Source organism: Muscardinus avellanarius, assembly GCF_963383645.1.
Source record: "Muscardinus avellanarius genome assembly, chromosome: 5".
NCBI classification, from domain to species: domain Eukaryota; kingdom Metazoa; phylum Chordata; class Mammalia; order Rodentia; family Gliridae; genus Muscardinus; species Muscardinus avellanarius.
In genome coordinates this window covers 115,274,912-115,302,142 of record NC_137790.1, presented here as the reverse complement: position 1 = coordinate 115,302,142, position 27,231 = coordinate 115,274,912, and the positions used below count along the sequence as shown (strand labels likewise).

Genomic DNA, 27,231 nt, shown 5'->3' with positions numbered 1-27,231 from the left:
TTAGCATGAACTGTCAAGCAGAGACTTAGAGCAGTAGGTGATCAAGTTAGTGGGTCTGATTGAAACTGGGTTAGGGTTCCACACCCTGCAGATGGAGAGTCTGTAAGTCCAGGAAGTGTGTGTGTGTGTGTGTGTGTGTGTGTGTGTGATGGTGGTGTCATAGGGATTGAACCCAGTGGTGTTCTACCCATGAGCTTAGTTATACCACTGAAATATAGATTTCAAGTGAATAAGAAAGAGTAATGATCCTAGTCAGTATTAAGACACTTCAAAAATGTTTTTTACAGCTAAAGTTATTTGGAATTTCAAATAAAGTAAATTTTGATTCAGAAAAACTTCCAACTTAAATGTAAAGGAACCTAGTCCTTGAGCTGATCTGAACCATGGACTAAGGGCTAAAGGTTTATATAATTTTAATACACAGCCACACATTATAGTGACTAAAACTCTTCTTGTTCTAAAATACTCTATTTTGGGTATATTTTGGGTTTTTAATTCATTTTAAGGCTTGTATTTATCATGCATTTATGTACCAGACACTGAGGTTAGTGTTTTATCATCACATCTTCCCTTGGGCTAACGAAAGTATGCAAGCCGGGCCTGGTGGCGCACGCTTGTAATCCCAGCATTTGGCAGGCTGAGACAGGAGATTCACAGTTCATGGACAGCTTCAGCTACTTATTAGGCCTTCAACTAAGACCCTGTTTGAAAAAAAGAATAAAAAATAGGGCAGGGGTGTAGCTCGGAAGTCGAATGCCCCTGGGGTTCCATCCCCAGACTGGCAAATAATAATATAATTAATAATAATAATAATGAGCAGATTTAAAAGGGTGATGGCAGTAAAATTATGTGACATTATAGCTTTGATTCATCACCATGGGAAACTTTTCTCAGGCTTATGTTTGGTGTTTAAAAAAGGAAGAATAAGGTAGTATCTTGACAGTATGTATTGAATTAAGGTACTTTTTTTCCCCCCAAAGTGAAAATACCTGGAATTTTTTGTTGTTTTGCAGATTCTAAAAAAAAAAAAAAAATAATTCAAGAAGTGAAATTTCTTCCTAATGTTACATTTCTCTTAAAATGCATTAGTGTTTTTTTCCTTTTCCAGCAAACACCTCATACGCCTAATGTACTATTCAGAACATTTTATTCACAGTTTCCCATGTCAGCAGATACACTGATAGTAAAGCTATACCATAGTTTATAAATGGTACCATCATGTACGCTGTTTATTTTTGGAATGATTCTAACTACAATCTTTTTAATAAGTTAACCTAAATGCTGTGAGTAGTCCTTATACAAACTTCTCAGCTAATGTGTGCTTATCTGTCTCGGTGATTATCCCTTTATAATAAATAGTCTGCATACATAAGACTAATGTGTTAAGTAACAGTACAGAAGAACAAATATTTACTGGTTCTTAAAGTGGAAAACATGTTTATTAACATTCAAATTTCTCTCGTACAAGGCCATATAAAAATTCTTAGCATTTTGATTATACATAAGTCTGTATTTTCTACATAGTTACAATGATGTATAATATAATTTACCTTTTCATAATACATTGTTTCAATACATTAGTTCTGTTAAACATATGCACTTATTTTCAAATCCAATACTTAGACAATTTCTGCCATACATAGTTTAGCAGGGCTGATTAGCCATAAGATGCTCTTTATTAAGAGGTATATGATCTGCGTATTAACAGTTGCTGAAGTTTGGTATTTTTATGCAGCATTTTCCTTTTGCTTTGATCACAACACAGAACCCTTAAAGATACTGAAATATCCAGTAAGTCCAGAGACACTACTTTTAACTGTTCAATCAAATTCATACATAACACTATAGTATTAAAAACCTTTAAAAAAAACACCTTAAAATCTGTACTACAGACTTTCTTATCAAGATACTACTACTTGGGAACGGGATGGAAAAAGTTAGCTTTGAGTTTCTTGGTGTGTGGATGGGGAAAGGGCTAAGTTATGTTGTTGCCTCCTGATGGCGATTTGGGGAAATACTAGAACAGACAGTGTTCCAAATCAACATTTCTAGCTAACTTTATGGACGTGAGAGTCAGCTTAGCTCATGCTAGATGGTGCAGTGCTGACTTCATGTGTAAAACACAATTTGCGTACTGTGATCTAAGTCTTAATTGCAAGCTATATTGAGGACTTTTTAAAAATGTTTTGGCTATATGTCATCTTCAAAGAGCTAGTTTGATGCCTGAGTCACAGCACCAGTCTGTTATTACTTATTAGTGAAATGAAGTACACTCCTGTAAATAAGTACCCGATCAAAAAGCCTGTATTGGTAATTTGATTAAACTAAGTGCTAAGAAAGTAAGTTACTTCTACAGAAATCTCTAAAGGGAGCCAAAAAAAAAAAAAAATCAAATTATAGACCTAAATAAATGTCTGAAAAGGAAGTAACAAATCCATCACCCTCTGGAAGTCACACAGTATTTGCTATGTTGTAATCCTGTTCACTATTAGGCTGCAACTGAACTATGACACTGTGTTCATTAGCTGCATTATCTGCGTCGCTGCTGTCGGTATCCTCGTTTTCATCCTCCTCGTAGTCTGAAGATTCTGTCATGTTCTGATGTGAGTGGGATTCTGACAAAGCCCCAAATGACTGGGCACTGACGGAGGCCAAGGGTCTGAGTAAAGGGGTGTGCTCTGACACTTCGTTTTCTTCCTGACTGCTGTCTGTGTCAGAGTCCGAATCGCCTTGAGAAGGAACAACTTTCTGCTTGCAGACTGGACAGGTTTTTTTGGTTTTAGTTAGCCAAGGGTCTACACACTTGCAATGATAAGCTGTTGAAGCAAAATATATTTATCTTCAGTTAGTACACCACGATTCAGAACATGTTGTGTCTGAGTTTTGTGATGTGTACATGTGCCAGGGACAAGAGAAGGAAAGTGTACAATTTCATAAGTATACCTCTATAAGTATATACTCATAAGTATACCTTTAATGAGATGCCTCATTAGTACACAGCCTGGCTTATGGTGTATTAATAACTATTTTCTCACACCTCCTCTCTAATATTGGACCTAAATACAAATTATTCTGTGTGTAAATTCAAAGCAGTAATTGCTCATACCATGGGAACAGGGAAGGATTCTGAGCTTGTCTCCATCTTCATATTCATCCAAACAAATGGCACAGACATCATACTCATCTCCTGAACAGAAAACCGTGAAAAATCAATTAAGATTTGTAGAGAAATACTTTAGCTTCTCATACTTTTCTTGGATAGGTGTCTTCACAGTTACTTTAAATGCCCACTGACTCACTTATCATTAAATGATGCCTTTGTTTTTTGTTGGACTTGAGTTACATAGCTATTCAAGTTTAAGGACCTGAAGTTACAATTTAAGTGATTAACCTTTTACCTAAAAGTGATAAAAACATGTCAAATTTGTTTATCGCAATTATTCTTGCAAAGGACTTTAATAAGAATCATAATCACATTAGTGTTAAACATTTACTATTAACATGCTGATTTTAAAGTTTCTGTGTATCACTTGATTGACTGCAACACTGGGGATTGAACCCAGGCCTCGGGCTTGCTAGGTAAGTCTATTACCCTTGAGCTATGCCTCCAGCTCTGAGCCATTTTTTCCAAATAATAAAAAAATGAAACATGTTAGAACACATTCAAATGTTTTTTAATATTTTAATAAAAACAATGAGACACACTGGGCTTCAAATCTCCCAACATACAACATAAAAGTTCAACATCAGACACCTAGGTACTCAGGTGATATTTATTACTTAATATCATTGCTATCTTAATTGTCTTACTATTGAATTTGTCACATTTACAATCATAGTTTTTAATTCATAGCTCTGTGGAACTCAAGTTTATAATCTTTTAAAGGAAATGGCAGTCTTTTAAATACTTTTAAATATATTTATTTATTTATTTATTTATTTATTTATTTATTTATTTTGCAGTACCGGAGTTGGAACCCAGGGGCATTCTACCTCTGAGCTACACCCCCAGACTTTTTTTTTGAAACAGTGTCTCAGTGAGTCGCAAAGCCTAAGTAGCTGAGGCTGTCCGCAAACCACAATCCTCCTGTTTCAGCCTCCCAAATGTTGGGATTACAAGCATGCACCACCATGCCTGGCTCTTTTTTCTTTTTTAATATGGAACACTTCATGAATTTGCATGTCATCCTTGCACAGAGGCCATGCTAATCTTCTCTGTATCATTCCAATTTTAGTATGTGTGCTGCCAAAGCAAGCACCTTTTAAATAATTTTAAACTCAGCTTTTTCAGTTGAGTTAATAGCAGCTTAGACATCTCAGTGACTGCTTTCAGTTCAGTGTTTTCCATTAAATGAATATGTTAGGTAAAAACTTAGAAGAAATCTCAGGGAACAAAAGACAATTAAATTCATTGCCTGTCCCACACAGAGGGTAACAACCATGGGAGATATCAGAAGTAAAGTCATTGTCTGAATAGTTAGTCTGGGTCTTTTTTTTTTTAATGGCACATTAAAAAAGGGAATGATTAGTTCTTTTGAAACAATCTTCTTTTAATGTCCTCTAGTCATTTATTTATTTAGTTTTTGTTACAGTACTAGGAATTGAATCCAGGGGCATTCTACCTCCAAGCTACACCCCCAGATATACATACGTGTGTGTGTGTGTGTGTGTGTGTGTGTGTGTGTGTGTGTGTGTGTATGTGTAATATTTATTTTTATATATTTTATTTTTATATATTATTTTTTGTTCTTTATTTTGAAACAGTCTCACTAAGTTGCAGAGGGCCTCACTAGGTAGCTGAGGCTGGCTTCAAACCTGCATCCTGTCTCGGCCCCCTAAGTACTGGAATTACAAACATGTCCCACCACGCTCAGCTCCTGTAGTCATTTAAACACATTCAGGAGGAGTCCAAAATAGAAAGCCTTAGTGAAAATTAGCGATTTTTGTCCATTATCTTGAATTTGCTTACTCTAGTATCACAAATGCACATTACCTGTAATGATTTCATTGTATAGAATTTGGCAAGGCTGATTAGACTCAAATACTAGAATACTCCAGTCTACCTACAGTGATCTGTAATTGTACAGATGATCCACTGACGTGGACTTAGAACAGCCATTTCCGATATATTAAGCAATAAACCATTACTGATGTTCTCATGCAAATCAAACTTGTCTCATCACCTTGTGAAAACAGCTACTAAGAGAGATGAGCCTGGATTATCCAAGTGGACCCAGTGTGTTCACGAGGGTCTTGAAAAGTGCAAGCGAGAGGCAGAAAAGTTCCTCATCAGTGCGCACAATCAGCAGCCCCAGCTGTGAAGATGGCAGGGAAGTTAGCAGTCAAAGCGAGGGTGACCTCTAGAGGCTGGAGAAGGTAAGAAGGTGGGTCCACCTCTGGAGCTTCCACAAAGAAACAGCCCTGCTGATATCTCCCATATTTATCGTCTTTGTGTGTGTGTGGGGGGGGGGGGTACTGGGGATAGAACCCAGGGGCTCTCTACCTCCAAGCTATTTTATATCTTATTTGGAATATTTTATATTCCCAGACCTATTTTATATCTTATTTGGAAATAGGGTCTCATTAGGTTGCTGAGAGCCTCACTAAGTAGCTTGAGGCTGGCTTTGAACCTGCGCGATCCAACTGTCTCAGCTTCCCAAATACTGGAATTACGGGCAAAATTTCAAAGATGTAGTATATGATCATGGACCAGACTAGAGCCTAGTGCTCTGCAGAAAATTATTCTTCATAGTCTTGGACACTTATGTTTCAGTCTTGTCAGACAAAACAAAATATTGACATACTTGTGTCTTATGGTTGTTGTGAGGGACAAAAGAGAGAAAGCAAAAGTAGAGTGCCTGGTACTTGGCAATATAGTGCCTCTTACCCATTTTCCACTTGCTAAAAACTAGCCTGATAGGTGTACTGGGGCACACCTTCTCCTGTCCCACCAGATGACACAGTTTACAGTAAGCTACTGGCAATGGATATTGTGCCTGTTGTACTGAGGGAAGTTGTGTAAATTAGTTTAATATTCAGCAGCCCTTGAACTGTGAGTATAAAAGACTTCTAGTTTTACTAGGTTAAGTGAGTTAGAAACACTTAAAAGCAGGTTGTTCCTCCTATATATTATCTCCAGCCAAAATGTGGTTAAAGGTCACTTGTGCCAAGTTAAGAAGCCATGATATAAACCCCTCTGGGCGAGCGAAGCTTTGCTGATTCACTACTGGTCATGATGTAGAGAGGCCGGGGGAGAAGGAAGACTCATGTCTATGTGAAAAAATATGGAAGTGCTTCTGACTGGAATTCTGGTGTCTGGCTTTTGTGTTACTTTCATAAAGTGTCCAAACGTATTCCTGAAGGTAACTTTTAAAGACTCACCAGTCTGGGAATGTAACACGTAGGTGTAGAGAGCTTTCATTTTTCTCTGTAAACCTGTTTTTCCCCCATGACAGTTTAAGCCCCTACTCCCGGCTCATCAGGTGTAGCAGAAGCCCTGACCCATCACAACAAAGCTAGGCAGCCACTACATGGCGAGAACTGAGCAGCAAGCCTGGGCATACCCCTGCCTCTTCCCACACAGTCTGCATTCAGCCTGTCACCATGTCCTGTAAGCCTGTAGCTGCAAAATGTATCCTGACCCTGTGCCCTTCTCTCTCCTCAGTCACTCTGGTCCCGACAGATGGGATGACTCTAAGAGCCTCCTCTCTGGTCACCCTTCCATTCCTGTCCCATGCTGTTTTTCCCTATGGGCCAGCCTGATCGTTTAAAACAGTGTATCAATTCATGTCAGACCCATTTAAACAACTTCCCCATCTCACTAAGAATAGAATCTGAGCTGTCGGTGATCTGAGTCCTCCCACCTCATTCCATACCAAACAGTCTACTCTCCTGTGCTTCAGCCACACTGGCCTCTCAGCCTTGGAACAAATACAAGTCAGTTAGCTGGAGGACTTGTGTGGGGCCAGGCTGTGACAAAAACATAAGTACATATAAGATAAAGAGGAATTACCACTTCTACAGACTCAAAACTGAGCTCGTCTGAAATAATCATAGTGCAAACTGATGCAGAACGTCATTGCTGAGTTTTATTACAAATTAGTCCAGCCATTAAGTCAAACAAGAACTGATTTCTTCAAAAGATAAAAGAGGTTGAACATTCAGATCTAAATACATAGAGATTTCAGAGGAGAGAATGAACATACACTTTATAATAAAATGCCAAGGGAGGGCATGTCACTGGATTTATAAGCTTCAAAATAGAAAAGTATCTTCACTGATCAAGTGCCTTGCCACTTGTCCACTGTATCTGCCAGTAAGAAAACAGCAGCAGCTTTTCCCCAGCAAATAAAATGAATAAATTCTGTCCTCTAGTCTGAACAAAATACAAAAGATTAAGATACTTTTTTATAGCTGAATAGAATTCCACTGTGTATATTTCCATAATTTTGCAATCATTCATCTATTGATGGGGGCCTAGATTGGTTCCATATTTTGGCTATTATGAATTGTGCTGCTATGAACATGGGTATACGTACACTACTGTAGTTCTCTGATTTCAACCCCTGTGGAAAAATACCCAGGAGTGGCATAATAGCCTGATCATATGGTGGATCTATTCCCAGTTTTCTAAGGAATCTCCACACTGATCTCCATAGCAGCTGAACTATTTCACACTCCCACCAACAGTGTAAAAGAGTTCCTCTTTCCCCACATCCTCGCCAGCATTTGTTGTTATTTGACTTCTTTATGCTTGCCACTCTGACTGGAGTTAGATGGAATCTCAGCATAGTTTTGATTTGCATCTCCCTGATGGCCAGTGATGTAGAACATCTTTTCATGTGTCTATTGGCCATTTGTATCTCTTCTTTTGTGAAGTGTCTATTCAGTTCAGTGGCCCATTTCTTGATTGGGTTGTTTGTTCAGCTATAAAGAAGAATAAAATCATGCCATTCACAAGAAGATGAAAAGATCTGGAGAGCATTCTGTTAAGTGAGATCAGCCAGGCACAGAAGGAGAAGGGACATAGGTTTTCTCTAATATGCCCAAACTAGGGAGCATTGGGGATACCAGAGGGACTCCAGATAATGGAGGGGAAACCTCGGCAAAGCAAGGATGGAAGGACAGGAGAGGAAGAAGGCTGAGGTTGATTAATGGAGTTACATCCGAATATGTATAAAAGTATGAATATAGCATGGTTAACCTGGACACTCATTGTTGGGAGTGGGGGAAGGGAAAACAGGGAGGGAGGCAAAGAGCACCAAATGTATACCATTTTCAATTAAAAAATAAACAAAAAACATTAAGATACTTTTAAGGCCAAATTTGAGAATTCTTACCAGCTTGAAGGGAATGAAACTAATATTTACATCCAAGGTTAGCCTAAAATGCAGTTAAATGTAAGCATTTCTTAATAACTAGGTTAGAGTAAAATTTATAAAAACTGAACACTGTTCCATTTTTATGCAATCTACTATAAAGTGCTATATTGCTTTTTTTCAGTCACTGAAGTAAAAAAAATATTTCTCTGTGTGTTAGCTTGGAAAATCTCAGTAACTGAGCTATGAAGAAAAGTGCTTGGTAACTTAAAATGACAGGCATAAAATCTATTTTTATCATTTATATTTAAGGATGCAACTGCTCCACAGACTGATGGGGTGAGGAAGATAGCCTCAGATAACTCCCCTAAATGCTTAATAGAAGGACTGTCAAATGAAAGCATAAGGATTTCCATCTGTTAGGAAACACAGTGAATGGTCTTTATTGGTTAAATTGGAGAAATACATTAACTGTTGCAGGAAACTCAAAAATCCACAATTTCAATTGAGCTGTGGTTTTTTTTGTTTTGTTTTGTTTTGTTTTGTTTTTTTGTACTGGGGATGGAACCCAGGACCCAGTGTCATTCTACCTTTGACCTACACCCCTAGCCCTATTTTTTATTCTTTATTTTGAAACAGGGTCTCACTGAGTTGCAAAGGGCCTCACTAAGTAGCTGAGGCTGTCTGCAGACCATGATCTTCCTGTCTCAGCCTCCCTGGTACTGGGATTACAAGTGTGCGCCACCACGCCCACCTTAACTGAGCTAAGAACCACAATGAGTAATGAAACGTATACGAAGCTGGCTGTTTAAGAAGCAAAAAAATAACCAAAAGGCTGTATTACTTTGAACACTGCTAGAAATGGTGGTGTAAATACACAAATCTTTTTTTGTGTGTGTGTGGTACTGGGGTTCCTGGAAACCCTTCTACCTCCAGGCTACACTCCCAGACCTAGTTTTTTGTACTTTTTTATTTGGAAACAGGGTCTCTTAAGCCAGCGAGGGTGGCTTCGAATCTGCGCGATCCTCTTGTCTCCGCCTCCCAAGTGTGGGGATTACAAGCGTGCACACACAAATCATTTTTATGCAAATTCACTTAAGTATTAATCAGCACAAACATTTCTTAAAGACTTGCAAAAGTGAGGATCAAGAAGATGGGAAGATTGAAGATTATGGCATCTCCCATCTCCACATAACAGTAAACATGAATGTGCTAATTTTTATAGCTGTTACACTGTGTAAAAGCTTCAAATTGCTAGTTCTTAATAGTTCCTGTGCTGGGCATGGTGGCGCACGCTTGTAATCCCCGCGCTTGGGAGGCGGAGACAGGAGGATCACGCTAGTTCAGAGACTCTGTTTAGGAGACTCTGTTTCCAAATAAAAAGTATAAAATAAAATAGGTCTGGGAGTGTAGCCCTGAGGTAGAAGAGTTTCCAGGAACCCTAGTACCACCAGAAAAAAAAAAAAAAGAGTTTCTGTGGATTTGATTATAGGCTACACCTATGGAATATATATATATATATATATATATATATATATATATATATATATATATTGGTGGTACTGGGGTTCCTGGAAGCCCTTCTACCTCCGGGCTACACTCCCAGACCTATTTTCTATTTTATATTTTTAAATTTGGAAACAGGGTCTCTTAAGCCAGCGAGGCTGGCTCCGAACCAGCGCGATCCTCCTGTCTCCGCCTCCCAAGCACAGGGATTACAAGCGTGCGCCACCATGCCCGGCTGGAATATATTTTCAAATGTCAAATTATTTTTGGTTCACTGGCAAATATTTCCAACATACTTTTTAAGATAATGAAGAAGATAATCATTGGAATAGTTTCTTTTAGCTGGGCGTGGTGGTGCACACTTGTAATCCCAGTGCTTAGGAGGCTGAGAGAGGAGGATTGCATAAGTTCGAAGCCAGCCTCAGCTACTTAGTGAGGCTCTTAACAACTTAGTGAGACCCTGTTTCCAAATAAAGTATAAAAATAGATCTGGGAGTATAGCCCAGAGGTAGAAAAGCCCCTGGGTTCCACCCCCAGAACCCCCCCCCCCACAAAAGAATAGTTTCTTTTATTCTTTTTTGTGGGGGCAAGGTAAAGAGGAGTGAGGGGTTAATTATAAATAATTCACATTTCCCTAACATTTCCGCTGTGTTCAAAGCCTACGAGAGCTCTTTTATGGCTTCCATGGCATAGTACCATGACTCCCTGGAAGGATGAATGCCTACAGAAGTGTTCCAAGTGCTTCCCTTCATGTTTTCAAGTAGATGCAATGAGCATAGATACTATGTTAAAAGCTCTTTCTTTCTAACATCTATGAATATCAATACCATTAGAGTATATCAGAACATATATAACAAATACACTCTTACTTTATATGACAAATGTCATAACAACCAAAAATCATAAAACGTACTTACTGAAAGTGATTCAAGTGTTAATACACAGAAAGTTATATATTTTTTCAAGTGCTTTACAATTTTGGGACCTCATTTTTATAAACATAAAAACTTAATGACTAGCTGGCTGTGGCACGCTTGTAATCCCAGCATTTGGGAGGCTGAGACAGGAAGGCTGCAGTTCACAGCCAGCCTCAGCTACTTAGTGAGTTCCCCCGCAACTCAGACCGTTTCAAAAGAATAAAAAGACTAAAAAATAGGGCTTAGGGTTCCTTGCAGTTCATAGCCAGCCTCAGCTACTTAGTGAGGTCCCCCGCAACTCAGACCCTGTTTCAAAAAAATAAAAAGACTAAAAAATAGGGCTTAGGGTTCCATCTCCAGTACCAGAAAATAAGTAAATAAGTAAATAAATAAATAAATAAATAAGTAGATTAATAATAAGGGATAGGGGTGTAGGTCAGAGGTACAATGTCCCTGGTTTCCAAACCCAGTATCGCAAAAAAAAAAAAAATTAATGACTGAATTTTGATGACATTTGCATATGATTTTATTCAAGGAGTAGGTTTGTTTTTATAAAAATAATTGCTACCATTTTTGAGCTCTTGTTATACACTAGGCAGCATTATAAGCATCTTTCATATGTTGATTCATCTTTCATATGAATCCCCACAGAGACCTTATGAACGAACTGCATAATGGCTCTCACATTTATACATGGAAGGATTCATGGAGAGGTCATATAGCCAGTCAGTGGGGAGATTCAGAATTCCAAAACAGGTCCTCCAGACTTCAAAATCTATGTGCATGGTCTTAACCACTATGATGTATTGTCTCCTAAGACATGTACTTAGATTTCTGATCATATTTAAATATTCACATTTTAAAGGGGTTCCTTTTTGTCTTTTTGGAACCAGGGATCAAACCCAGAGCACCACACCTGCAAAGCAGGCGCTTCACCACTGAGCTACATACCGATCCAAATATTCACCTTTAATTGAAATGCTTTTAGGCAGCCACTTATTTACTAAGAAATGGAAACATTCTCAGTTCATAAGCCAGAACTTTTTCTTGAGGTATGTCACACGGAGAAGTGATGAAGGTAATTTTTTCTTTCAATCTATGATGGCTTAATGTTTTTTACAATCCCTTCTAGTTATTCTGCAAAAGAGCAGCTATATTCTGCAACTTTAATTCAGGGTCAAATTCTTCTCATGTATTGTGATGATAAAATGGTAGTGCATGTACTACGGGAAACAATCAGGTGACTCCACTAAATGAAAGCAAAGCATTAGCAACTTTCGAGGAGAAATGTGTTAGAGATTTTCAATTAATTGGGGACAAGAATAAAAAATGATGCTTTACAGGCTAAAAGTAAATCCATTAAACTTAAAAATTAAGTATATACATAGGTATCAGCCCTAAATAGCCTGACTTTAAAAATATTTTCTCTCTATTTAAATATTCATTCTATATTATTCCTTATTGCTTCAAACTTGGTTGCAATTACCTATGCAGATAAAGTACAGCTGTATCCAACGTATTTCTGAATAGAGGGTCAAACATATTCAAAGATTTGTCATCCTCCTGAAGAGAAAAATCGACTTAATGGGATTTTAGAATGTAAATACTGTGCCAGACCGCACATACTTAAGAAGCATCTCTGGTACAAGTACAGAAGGTTTCATTATTCTCTTCTCATTTTTCCTTTTTTTGGCCACTAAGAAATCAGGGTGTAAAATACCCTTTTAGAGCTGACTTCAAGCTACTTAAGTTTACATATGTTGTTAAATACTAATGTGTTCTAATCCAGTATGTCTTTTTCTCCTTTTAAAGCAGTTAAAACTTGCTCAGTTTCAGCTACATTTGTGGCACTGGGACCACATTATCATTACAGATTGGTTCTGGATGATTTCTTCCTGTTGGCTAGATTGGCCTAATATTTAGTACAACTTTCAAGTGATTATAAAAAAAATCAAACATAAAATTTCCACCTAAACTGTACATAGAAATTGATAAGAAAACACTAAGATCCAAATAAAAATAGAAGCAAGGGCATGCTATAGCTTGGATCCTGAAAGTTCTTTCAAGGGCCATGTGTTAAAGGCTTGTTCCTCGTGGGGTACTTACTACTTGAAGGTCACAGAAACTACTGCAGGAATAAGTAATGAAAAAGCATTTGTAAAGAAGTAATAAACAGGCCAGGTATAGTGGCATACAACTGTAATGCCAGTACTTAGTAGGCTAAAACAGGATTGCAGGTTTGAGGCCAGCCTCAGCAACTTAGCAAGACTCTGTTTTAAAAATAAAAAATAAAATAGGGCTGAGGGTATACCTTAATGGTAGAATTCCCCTGGGTTCAATCCCCAGTACCACACACAGAAAAAGTACTAAACGTGGCAAAATCAAAGTTATGCAAGGTTAGCAATAAATAGCAGTGAGGAGGGAAGCTGTATGAATATGGCTAAGCCCATCATGTTAAGTTCCGAATGCCAAGATAAGGATCCTGGTGTGAAACTGTAGACAGCAGAGGTCAAATGAAAGCTCTCAAGCAGAGGAAGGACTGGTGTATGAAAACACCTTAAAATTTCTTCATCACTGTGGTAAAGGGACTGGTGTGTGTGTGGGGGGGGGTAAGATACAGCGATGAGCCAGAGACTTGCAAGACTGAGCGCCTACTATTTAGAGCTTCCAGGATTCCTGTGTAACTAATGTGGGCTTGCGTGATGCAATGGTGAGAAATAAACAGATTGATCATCATTTGAAAGAATAATTCACTGGATTTTATAAATAGATATTGGTAGTAAAAAGTGAGGGGTAAATCAAAGATATTGTATAGAATCAAAAGTGATGGCTGTTGCCTAACTTTAAACATTGTATTTGAGAGTAAGCTAGGAGATAGAAAAGGAGCAGGAGAGAGAATTGGGGAAAATTAAATATATAAACAAATTAGCTATCCAAGCCTTTTTAAATGAAAAATATTAAAGATTTGGTCAGTGAATACATTTTATCCTGAAATGTTCTGCAATTACTGTGAGACTAAACATAGCATGAACAATATGTACAAGTTCTTTAAAGACTAGTGTGTAAGGATATATTATCTCTGTAAAGATGGGATAGAGATTTGTTCCTCCTCACTAGACCACATATTGCAATACACAGAATTCAGTACCGTGATAGAAAGTTATACTTTTCATGCCTATGAACCTATATATAAATTTACATTGTCCTGAAAATTCCTGGAGAATTGGAGTGGCATTTTCTTCTTTATAAGTTTTCTGGAGTGTCCACTATAGTAATAGTCAAACTGGTTTACTTACTTGACAAATATGGATTAAGTACCTAGTAGGTGCCATGAAATGTATTAAAGTAGAATTTAAAGGAAGAATTGGTATTTTCAGGAAAACAAAGTAGGAACAGTAACCAGAAGTCAAATAAATTAAATATTAGTATGAAGGCATCACAAGAAGTAGCTCATCAGAGTAGAATATAGGACCCCAGGAAGAAAATAACAGGGTGAGGCTGGGCTATGAGTAGGGATCAGACCACATGATCCTGGCTAGGGGTGTAGCTCAGAGGCAAAATATCCTTGGGTTCTATCCCACCACACACACACACACACACACACACACACACACACACACACACACACACAATTTTTAGAATAAACCATGAAAGTTACTTTGCTATACAAAATTATGAAGTGAATTATCGCTAACACCAAAATAATGAACTGTCATATATATGCTGACTCAGTTAATGAGAAAGGAAAATCAGTTTTGGACATGCCAACCAGGAAGACTGTGCCGGTTATCCAGGCAGAGACATCCATTAGTTAACTAGATGTATGGGACCGGAGCTTAGGAGGAAGATCCGGGTGGGAGATAAAAGTTTGGAAGTCATCAGGCAGAGATCACCATGAAGAAGCAAGAGCTAACACGAAAACAGTCTGATATAATCCATAGATCTCTGCCTGGAATACAGAATGCTCTCAAACATTTGCTACTAGTCTAAGTGTTGAACAAAGAATAAATGGAGGCAAGGAGATTCCTACTTGACAGAGGACGAAGAGGGCTGACATGATTAGCTGCAGAGTGCTCCTGAGTACCCAGCCACCCACACCACCAGGACTGAGAAACATGGCGTCTCAGCAGAAAAGTGCTGACGGCAGCAAGATGCGTGTGTAGAATCCATTGAGTCAGAAGAAGGCTGAGAATCTCTGAACCACTTTTTTTTTTCTTCTTGAGGGAAGAAACTAACCTAACTTTATAAATGCTTCATTGCGTCATTGACAGTGTAACCAACATAGGATCATTACACTTGTTAAGTAGTTATTAAAGTAAGTCACAGAGAATTACTAGCCCTGAAAATTTGTTGATAATACTGCCTGAGGAAAGACAAATTTAAATAAAACATAAAATATGCCATGGATAAAGAAACCAATGAAAATAATATGTATGAAAATATTTTGCCGGGTGTGGTGGCACACGCTTGTAATCCCTGCGTTTGGGAGGCAGAGACAGGAGGATCGCGCAGGTTCGAAGCCAGCTGCATGCGCTGGCTTAGGAGACCCTGTTTCCAAATAAAAATGTAAAAATAGGTCTAAGAGTGTAACCCGGAGGTAGAAGGGCCAATAAAAAAAAAAGAAAATATTTTCCATAAGGTAGAATGCTAAACATGTAATCAGAAAAAAAATTGATTCTGAGTAACTGAAAGGAATAACCATCCTGTAGGACACAGTAAAGACTATTAAACTACTTTAGATTTCTCTTTTTGCACAAATTAAGGAATCCCCAAGACTTAATCTTGCCCATAGGATTTCAAAGATCCTGTGGTTCACATGGTACCAGACCTGGGTTTTGGTCCACAAAAACAATCCACATTGGAGAAGTCACAGTTCTGCATTGCTTTCTTCTCAGAACTTAGACCCTTGGGACAGGTGTTACCAGAGACAGATTAAATGGCTGGCTCGAGATCACATGTAATCAGTAGAAGAGTGACATTTTGTGGCTCTAAATCCTTCATTCTTTCCACAGATCTGAGAACTGCTCACCTTGTAAAAATCAACTGCTAGCTCACTCTTTGCTGTTGGGTTCATAAGAACTACTCAAAAACTTCTTCCTCCCAACCTACCCATTAATATAGATTTGGTAAAAAGTATAGTTAATGCTGAAGTTTATCTGTAGTGGGATGAAAAAGTAGGAACCAACTTTAGGAAAGAAAGTGACTTGTGGTTCTGGTGGAGTTTTGCAGTTTTACCTATAATTCCTAAAATGAAATGACTCCTGTAGGGGAAGAAGTAATACAACTAATATTCCTCACAGCATAAGACCCAATAAAAGCAGGTGCTTGCTTTCTTTATGCTCTTTATTTATTCAATTAGGGAAAATTTCAAACAGATGATTGTTTTTAAGATAGCAACAGTGATATATTAATCATTCTGTGTTCAGAACTATATTCTACGACCTCAATTGACACCTTCAGGCAAATAGGAAGAGAAGGGGGAAAAGGCAGCGTTTCCTCAAGACACTTTATTGCTATTTGCTCAAAAATAATCATAAATATCTTTGATGACTAAGAAAAATAAATCCCCATAGTTGTACAATGTACAAACTATATAACTGTATGATGTGGCCTAGATTCAGAATTCTTGGTGAGGTAACTTCCTAAAAAACTTTACACCTAAAAGCTATTAAGAACATCAGTTTTTAACACTTCCATTATCCTTTAACAGCACTGATCCTAACAGGCTTTTCATTGTCCTAGACAAGGCAACCCCAAGGGGGGGAAACAATCAAGCTGAATTTCTGATTAAAAAAAAATAACTTAAATATAAGTGGCCTATGTTGATATGGAAATCATTTTTATTTTGTTCTTTTTCATAATTATGATACAGCAACATCTTTTTCATAGATATAATGACTTCCACAATGTGTTTAGTCTGCCACTTCTAAGAGGAATTCATCCATTCAATGACTGGCTCTAAATTTCTCATAATTGACTTGCACTGAGATAATCATAGGTATGCTGAGAACATAGTTTTACACTGTTAAATCATTTGTGCAAATTAAAAACTACTGTCAGTGGCCGGGTGTGGTGGTGCACGCTTGTAATCCCCGCACTTGGGAGGCGAAGACAGGAGGATCGCACTGGTTCGAAGCCAGCCTCGCTGGCTTAAGATACCCTGTTTCCAAATAAAAAATATATAAAAATAGGTCTGCGAGTGTACCAAACACACACACAAAAAAATCTACTGTCAGTGAATATAATGGAAGGCATATTAGCAAATGTTTGTAACTCTGACAAAGTGCTAGTACAAAGTGGCTTGTGATTTCAGTATAATTTGAAGCAATTAAGCAAATACTTGAATTCCTACTATGTTCTATGCTAGGCATGAATGTTTTATAGAAATTAATAAGTCCCATGCAAAGAAAAATATCTTTAAAACACAGACTAATAATTTACAAATATTAGATATATCTCAATTTATTTAGCACAAAAGATGTGCTAAATAAAGATGCTTTCTAAATTATCTCTATTAATTCAATATTTACATAAAATTAATGGTGATATCTACTTTTTGGTAAATTTCATAAAAAACCTGAAATATGACAGTTCCTTCTTAATTTATATTAACTCCTACATCCCTACTGTGTAGGTAGAAGAGTGTGTTTAGATTCCAATGTAGGTATTTTATTTTTAAAATATATATGTGAGAGCCAGGTGTAGTGATGTACTCTTGTAATCCCAGTATTTGGAAGGCTGAGACAGGTGGATCACAGGTTCTCAGAGAGCCTCAGCTACTAATTGAGGCCCTCTGCAACTTAGTGAGACCCTGTTTCAAAATAAAAATAAGAGCTGGATGTGGTGGCACACTCTTGTAATCCCCGCACTTGGGAGACAGAGACAGGAGGATCACGTAGGTTCAAATTCAGCTGTGCTGGCTTAAGAGACCCTGTTTCCAAATTTAAAAAGTATAAAAATAGGTCTGGGAGTGTAACCCGGAGGTAGAAGGGTTTCCAGGAACCCCAGTACCACCAAAAAATAAATAAAAAATAAAAATAAGGCTGGAGGCATAGCTCAGAGGTAGAATGACCCTGAGTTCAATCCTCAGTACCATAAAAGATACATACATACATACATACATACATACATACATCATACATACATACATACATACAAGAAATATACCAAATAACATATACATTATAAGTTATCACCTTGAACCTCCTTATGATATATAATTACAGTGTGTCAATGAAAGTATAAAATGTGTGTATGTATGAATTCCTACGATACATGGATATATGTGTATATATCTCTATATACACTGATATGTTTCCTACCCTGCTTATACAAAGGGCTGAGAAGCAGATATATCTTAGCAGTGATGACAACAACTAGCACTCAAGATTGTTGTTTCGAATACTATTCCCACTAAAAAGAATCAGGGCTCTTCAGACACATGCTTATTCCAGGGCTGGAACAACATCCTGCTATTCCAGGAAACTAAAAAGAGCAATAAAAAGGGGGGAGAGGATGGCACTCACAATTTCTAATCTGACAGAGAAGTCATTACTTCAACAGCTAGACAAAGCCATAGTGGCACAAACTTGCAATCCCAGTCTTTGCAAGGCTGAGACATGAGGATCACAAGGTTGCTGACAGCCTCAGCTACTTAGTGAGGCCTTCTGCAACTTAGTGAGACCCTGTTTCAAAATAAATAAAGAATAAAAAATATGGCTGGTAGTGTAGCTCAGAGCTATAATGCCCCTGGGTTCAATCCCCAGTTAAGCAAAAAAAGAAGAAAGGAAGAAGGAAGCTGGAAAGACTAAAACAACTCTTCGTGTATCTACTTGAGAATTGAGGCCATGGAGAAAATCACTGTGTGCCCAAAATTGGACAAACAGATTGACAAGAAAACAGAATCACAACTTACTAGAGCAGAAACCCAGTAGAAAAAAACTCTGCAGGGAGGAAGGTTTCTAGCCTGGCACATAAGACGTTTAGAAGTTACTACTCAGTCATAACTAGTAAAAGACTGAACAAACTATAAAAAATCAATAGACTTACCAGAGTAAAGAAGTAAAGTCATAGGGTATACCATGCCCCCCAATACACTGGAGAGACAGATGAGCAAGTATTCACAACTTTTAGACAGAAATCTGAGTAGAAAACACAAGAACCAATAATGGTAGAAAAGCCTAAACTATGTTAAACAAGTTAGAGTTAAAAATTCCAGGGGCACCCAACCCTTGGAATTTTTAGTTTTACTTCTGGGGCTCCATGAGGAGAAAGTCCTTTCTGCATTGGGGCATGGATGTGGAAATATTATGTTCTGAACAAAGCCTGTCCTCAAGAGAAACTATTTTACCTGATCATAATCTACTGAGGTTTTGAACTGGGGAAAGAAAAAAAGATCCTATCAGCTCTAGTCTTCTGTGCAGGAAAGGAAATACACAACGGAAGACACCCCCTCCCCAATCCATCTAGACTGGGCGGGGCGGGGGTGGGACTAAGAAGAACTTGTGAAGTTCATAGCCTAGTGTTACAGGCTCACTAAAATACTGAGATATTGCCGGGCGTGGTGGCGCACGCTTGTAATCCCCTCGCTTGGGAGTCAGAGAGACAGGAGGATCGCACAGGTTTGAAGCCAGCCACGCGCACTGGCTTAGGAGACCCTGTTTCCAAATAAAAATGTAAAAATAGGCCGGGCGTGGTGGCGCACGCTTGTAATCCCCGCGCTTGGGAGGCGGAGACAGGAGGATCGCGCAGGTTCGAAGCCAGCCTCGCTGGCTTAAGAGACCCTGTTTCCAAATAAAAAATATTAAAAAAAATAGGTCTGGGAGTGTAGCCCAGAAGTAGAAGGGCTTCCAGGAACCCCAGTACCACCAAAAAAAAAAAAAAAAAAAAAAAGTAAAAATAGGTCTGGGAGTGTAGCCCGGAGGTAGAAGGGCTTCCAGGAACCCCAGTACCACCAAAAAATAAAAATAAAAAAATAAAATAAAATACTGAGATATAATTATGGGACCATAGAACATTTTGCCCCCTCACATCTTACTATCATATCACTAATGTCCTACTGACTGCATTTTTCACATGATATGTAATATCTGGCTTTCAACCAAAAATTACAAGTCATTCTAGAAGGCAAAAACACAGTTTGAAGAAATAGAGCATGCATCAGAACCAGTATCATATAGCAGGAATGCAGGAATTATCAGAGCAGAAATTTAAGATAATTATAACTAATATGCTAAGTGCTCTTAGAGAAAAATCGGCAATATTCAAGAACAGATGGATAATAGAGTGGAGAGATGGAGGTTCTAAGAAAGAACCAAAAAGAAATGCTATAGATCAAAAACAGTGTAGCAGAAATGAAGACTGCCTTTGACTAGTTCATTAGTAGACTGGCCATAACCTAGAAAAGAGTCTTCTGAGCTTGTGAAGATATGTCAATAGAAACTTCCAAGTCTTAAAAAGAAAAAGAAAAAAAATATGGAAAAAAAGAAACAGAATATCCAAGAAGATAGAACAATTTTAAAAAAGTTTAAGTTATACATAATGGAAACACCAGGAGAATTAAATGATAAACTAATAATGACTGGGAAATTCCCAAAATTAATGTCAGACACCAAACCACAAACCTAGAAGATAATCACTCCAAAAATGAACACATTATAACTTAGAAAAAACAATTTGACAACAGGCACTGGACATTGAAGAAATATGGGCCCATCCTAAGAGAGCCAGCCTAAGAATAATCGGAATAGAGGAGGTAAAAGAAGGTGAAACCTTCAACAATCTCTTCAAAGAAGTAATAGCAGAAAATTTTCCAAATATAGAGCAACAGGTCGATACACAGGTTCAGGAAACTTATAGAACTCCCTCTAGACGATATCAGAGAAAGGGTTCCCCACAGCACATAAATGTCAAAATGACCAATGTAGAAGCCAAGGAGAGAATCTTAAAGGCAACAAAAACAAAAGGCCAAGTAATATTCAGAGGCAAACCAATTAGAATTACTCCAGGCTTCCCAAACCAAGTCATGAAAGCCAGAAGGGCCTGGAGTAACATATTCCAAACTCTGAAAGAAAACAACTTCCAGCCAAAAATGTCCTACCCAGCAAAACTATCTTTTAAATTAGATGGAGAAATAAGAAGCTTCCATGACAAACAGAAGCTGAAGGAATTTATGTCGTCAAAACAAGCGCTAGAGAAAATACTCAAAGAGATTAACTACAAAGAAGAAATAAGTAATACATGCCAGAACAAGAGAAACAAGAATTTCCATCCAGCAGAAAACTAAGCAAAAAAGAACAGAGTATTTCAAACTGAAATAAAATCTTAACATGTTAGGAATTAAAAATCATCTCTCAATAATCACACTTAATGTAAATGGCCTCAACTCCCCAATAAAAAGACAAAGTGCATTAAAAAAAACAGAACCCATCTATCTGCTGTTCCCAAGAAACACACCTTACAAATAAAGATATAAACAAATTTAAGGTAAAGGTTGGAGCAAGGTAATCCATGCCAAGAGAACTCGAAGTCAAGCAGGAGGAGCAACTATGATATCAGACAAGGTAGACTTCAAGCCCAAGCTTATTAGAAGAGACAAATAAGGTCATTTTCTACTGGTAAAAGAAACAATCCAGCCAGGCGTGGTGGCGCACGCTTGTAATCCCCACGCTTGGGAGGCAGAGACAGGAGGATCGCGCACAGGTTCGAAGCCAGCCTTGCTGGCTTAAGAGACCCTGTTTCCAAATAATAAAAAATATAAAAATAGGTCTGGGAGTATAGCCCAGAGGTAGAGGGGTTTCTAGGAACCCCAGTACCACCAAAAAAAAGGAACAATCCAGCAAGAGGAAATAACAATAATCAACATTTATGCCCCAAACATAGGTGCAGCTACTTTCATAAAACAAACTCTCTGTGACATTAAGTCACACATAAATCCCAATACAATAATACTGGGAGACTTCAACATACCTCTCACACCATTAGACCGATCTTACAGACAAAAGGTCAGTAAAAATGGCTCAGAACTAAAGAACACCATTAATCAAATGGATCTGTTGGACACATATAGAATATTTTACCCAACTACAGCGGAGTTCACATTTTTCTCAGCTGCTCATGGAATGTTCTCCAAAATAGATCACATCCTGGGCCACAAGTGAGCACTGGAAATTTAAAAAATGTGACATACTTCCCTGTGTCTTTTCAGAACATAATGAAATGAAATTAAAAATCAAATATTAGAAGACCCAGAGAAACCACATAAACATGTGGAGGCTGAACACCACACTTCTGAATGAAGAATGGGTCATAGAAGATTTAAGAGGTGAAATCAAGAAATTTATATAAACAAACAAAAATAAAGATACAACATATCAAAACCTCTGGGACACTTTGAAGGCAGTGCTAAGAGGAAAATTTATAGCATTGAGTGCTCACATAAGCAAAACAGAAAATCACCAAATAAATAACCTAATAACACCTCAAAGCCCTTGAAAAATAGGAACAATCTAACCTGAAAGCCAGTAGAAGTAAGGAAATTATTAAAATCAGAGCAGAAATTAACAAACTAGAGAATAAAAAAATACAGAAAGTCAACAAAACCAAAAGCTGTTTTCTCAAAATACTTAACAAGATAGATAAACCACTAGCCAACCTAACTAAAAAAAAAGAGAGACAATCAACCCAAATTATGAAGATAAGAAATGAAAAAGGAGACATTACTACTGACAGTGTAGAAATCCAGAGGATTATCAGAAACTACTTTGAAAAACTATACTCCAACAAAATGGAAAGTCTGGAGAAAATTGACAACTTTCTAGATAAATATAACCTTCCTAAATTGAGTCAAGAAGATATTGAAACAGCAAAAAAGAGCCTACCATTAAAGAAAAGCCTAGGACCAGATGGTTTCCCAAGTGAATTCTATAAAACCTTTATAGAAAGAGCTAATACCAATACTCCTCAAACTATTTAATGAAACAGAAAAAAAGTGACTCTCCCAAATACATTCTATGAAACCAACATCATATTAATACCAAAACCAAATAAAGACAGTTCAAGGAAAAAGAACTACAGGTCTATATCTTTGATGAATTTGGATGCAAAACTGCTAAACAAAATACTAGCAACACGCATTCAAAACCACATAAAGAAAATCATACAACATGACCAGGTAGGGCTCATTCCAGGGATTCGAGGCTGGTTCAACATACGAAAATCAATCCATGTAATTCATCATATAAACAGAACCAAAGACAAAAATCACACGATCATTTCAATACATGCTGAAAAAGCATTTGTTAAAATATAACATCCATTTATGATAAAAGCACTGCAGAGAACTGGAATAAAAGGAACATATCTCAACATCATAAAGGCAATCTACAATAAGGCCACAGCCAATATCATATTAAATGGGGAAAACCTTCAAGAATTACCCCTGAAAACAGAAACAAGACAAGGATGTCCATTATCACCACTTTTCTTCAATATAGTACTTGAGACTCTAGCTCTAGCCAGAGCAATAAGGCAAGAAAAGGAAATCAAAGGAGTACAAATAGGGAAAGAACAACTCCAAATAGGGAAAGAAGAACTCAAAATTTCACTATTTGCAGATGACATGATACTATATTTAGAAAACCCAACAAACTTAACCAAAAGGCTTACAGAATAAATCAACAAATTCAGCAAAGTGTCTGGATACAAAATCAATCTTAAAAAATAAGAAACGTTTCCATACACCAACCATAAATCAACTGAAAAAGAAATTCAGAAAACACTTCCACTCAGGATCTCCCATAAAAAAAAAAATACTTAGGAAAACTTAACCAAGGAGATAAAAGATTTCTGCAAAGAAAATTATAAAACATTGAAAAAAGAAATCAAAGATCTTAGAAGATGGAAAAGTCTTCCAGGTTCATGATAGGCAGAATAAATATCATTAAAATGGTCATCCTTTTAAAAGTGATCTACAGATTCAACATAATGCCCATTAAATTACCAAGATCATTCCTCACAGACATAGAAAAATCAGTCCTTAAATTTATTTGGAACAACAAAAAGCCCAGAATAGCCAAAGTAGTTCTCAGCAACAAAAACCATGCAGGAAGAATCACAATACCTGACTTTAGACTATACCACAAAGCCATTTTAATAAAAACAGGATGGTACTGGCACAAAAACAGATACATAGACCAATGGAACAGAATAGGAAACCCAGAAACAAGTCCACACACTTACAACCAATTGTTTTTTGAGAAAGGAGACAAAAACATACAATGGAAAAAAGACAGCCTGTTCAACAAATGGTGTTAGCAAAACTGGCTAGCCATATGCAAAGAATTGCAAATTAATCCTACTTTCTCACCCTGTACAAGAGTCAATTCAAGATGGATCAAAGACTTGGAAATTAGAACAGAGACGTTGAGGCTCCTTGAAGAGGTCATAGGTCCAACTCTGCAACACATAGGCACAGATAAAAACTTTCTCAACAAGAAACCAAAGGCACAACAAACTAAAAGGCGAATCAATACATGGGACTGCATGAAACTGAAGAGCTTCTGTACAGCAAAGAAAACTGTCAAGAACCTTAATCGAGAGCCAACGGAATAGGAGAAGATTTTTGCCACCTACTCTTCCAATAGAGGATTAATATCTAGAACATACAGAGAACTCAAGAAACTCAACACTAACAAAACAAATAATCCAATCAAAAAATGGGCAAGCGAACTAAAGAGACACTTCATGAAATAAGAAATTCAAATGTCCAATAGATGCGTGAAAAAATGCTCAACATCTTTGGCAATCAGAGAAATGCAAATCCAGAAGACCCTTAAATTTAACCTTACCCCAACTAGAATGGCAACCATTCAAAACACAATCAACAACAAATGCTCACGATGATGTGGAGAAGTGGGAATTCTAAAACATTGTTGGTGGGATTGCAAATTAGTGCAACCACTTTGGAAAACAATATGGAGAATCCTCAGAAGAATGGGAACAAATTTACCATTCAATCCAGCAATACCACTTCTGGGTATCTACCCAAAAGAAAGAAAACCAAACTATCAAACTAATGCATGTGTATCTATGTTCATAGCTGCACAATTCACCACTGACAAACTATGGAACCAGCCAAGATGTCCATCAACAGATGAATGGATTACAAAACTGTGGGATATGTACACAATGGAATTTTACTCAGCCATAAAAAAAAAAAACACACAGTTGCAGCATTTACGCGGAAATGGATGAAACTGGAAGACATTATGCTAAGCAAGATTAGTCAGTTGCAAAAAGTGAGAAATCAGATGCTTTCCTAATATGTGAAAGCTAAGGTAAAAGGGGTCATAGGAGGAACTCCAGGTGAAAAAGGAGATCCTATAGAGGAGCAAAGAAGACAACCTAACTGTGGGGATGGGGGAGGAGGAAACTCTTTAAAGCACAGGATGTACTTATTCATATCAAAGTCAACCACTAAGCCAAGCATGGGAGGGAGGGATAGGGAGAGAGTGGGGTGGGGACTGGGAAGGGGCTGGCTGGGTGATTTGCGTATTTATGTCTACACAAGTTTTTTTTACCCCATTATTATGTATAAATACAATGCACCAATAAAAAAAAAAAGAACTGAAAAGACAATAGAATGGAAAGAATATTTGCATATCCTATTTTTTAAGAATTTACTATCCAGAATATATCAAAAAATCCTATACCTCAACAAAATCTCAAACAACCCAACTTAAACATGTCTAGAAATTTCTCTAAAGAAAACATACAAATCACGGGTATGGTGGCACAAACCTGTAATCCCAGCTATTCCAGAGGCTAAGGCAAAAGGATCACAAGTTCAAGGCTAGCCTGGGCAACACAGTGAGACCCAGTCAAAAAAAGGGGGATATATATTGTATGAGTTCATTTTTATATAGTTCTGAAAAGGGAAAAGATGAGTGGAAAAATCAGAGAGAGGTGATTGATTTCCCAAAGAGGATATGAGGACCTTCCAGAGATGTGAGTCATATTCTTTATCTTGATAGGTTTAGGTTGTACAACTGTATTGTTTGTCTGAATTCACAGAACTGTATATTTAAGTCCTATGCAATTCATTGCATATAAATTATACCTCAAAAGAAAAAAACTATAAAAAAAACCTCACTAAACTCTTAAGTAGTGTTATACATGATATTATATTTGGGGAAAGCATATTGATATCTGCAACTAACTTCAAAATGCATTGTAAAAAAATTAGGAGGAAAAATAGTAAGATGTATTGATGGGTAGATAGGTGGCAACAGTATAATAAAACATTAATTGTGCATCTAGGCACTGAATATATGGGTGTTAGAAAGTTCTTTCAACTCTTCTGTATGTTTAAAATTTTTCATATTAAAATGTAAAGAAAGAAGAGTATTAGAATATGGTCATCATGTATTCTGAAATAAACTGGGTTTATCTATTTATTTATTTATTTATTTATTTATTTATTTATTTATTTATTTTTGGTAGTACTGGGGTCCCTGGAAACCCTTCTACATCGGGGTTACACTCCCAGAACTATTTTATATTTTTATTTGGAAATGGAGTCTCTAAGCCAGTGAGGCTGGCTTCGAACCTGTGTGATCCTCCTATCTCTGCCTCCCAAGCGTGGGGATTACAAGCGTGTGCCACCACACCCGGCAAACTGTTATTATTTAGAAAACAAAAACATTCACTTACCTTTCTTGAATTTATGTACAGGGAGTTTTTTAAGTTGATCCTTACGAAGTCTATTTCTTCTGGCTCTATGTCTGTCTTGAACAAATTTTGTGATCTAAAAATAAAAAGAGGAAAAAAGGTGTTAGGTATTATTTGAAGTTTCTAGATAGCTACTGCAAACAAACTGAATTTATTTAAATTTTAATCACAATAATATTATTAAGTAAACATCAAATTAAAAGTGATTAGTTAACTTACACATTATCTTTTGAATTTTTATTCACTGGCCTTAATTATATTTAACTTACTGATAAAGACACTAAAATAACCTGTAACTGTTTGCTTGTAAAACACAAATAGTAGTCTGAAGATTATAAAGGCTTCAGTGGGTCACAAAGAATAGGAAGTTGAGATTCCTTTACACATAAAACTTCCGAGCATATACTCATTAGAGATATTGTACATTTAGTTTTAGCAGCATAGTGGTCAAAGCTATTAATACTTCCACTACAAATATTCAGAAATGTAAGATAAAGTACACAAAACACTTTCAACTACAAATTCCTAGGCTGCACAAATGAAAGGGAAGTCTACAGGACCTGAGGATGTAAAAAAAAAGGGATTCTCTACACACTGTTGGGACTGTAAATTAGTACGGCCATATGGAAAACAGAATGGAGGAACCTACCCTACAATGCAGCCCCTGGGTTTGTATCTAAAGGAGATGCAATCAGGGTGTGAAGGAGACATCCACCCACCAGTGCCTGGAAACCAGCATTCTACTTTCTGCTTCTATGAAT

At 37.3% G+C, this 27,231-nt stretch overlaps 1 protein-coding gene across 3 annotated transcripts in view; it reads right to left on the bottom strand.

The window, feature by feature from the left end:
- Window positions 1-2,451: 2,451 nt before the first annotated feature.
- Window positions 2,452-27,231, bottom strand: part of RNF13 (ring finger protein 13) — a gene marked incomplete at both ends in the record, with an annotated part of 61,690 nt that continues 36,910 nt past the window's right edge. For 2 of the 3 annotated variants that reach the window (XM_080696825.1, XM_080696827.1), the window contains 3 exons: window positions 2,452-2,816; window positions 3,107-3,187; window positions 26,453-26,546. In XM_080696825.1, coding sequence (XP_080552951.1) covers window positions 2,452-2,816; window positions 3,107-3,187; window positions 26,453-26,546 — 540 coding nt within the window. The remainder of the gene's footprint in view (window positions 2,817-3,106; window positions 3,188-26,452; window positions 26,547-27,231) is intronic. The other variant, XM_080696826.1, reaches the window with a different exon arrangement.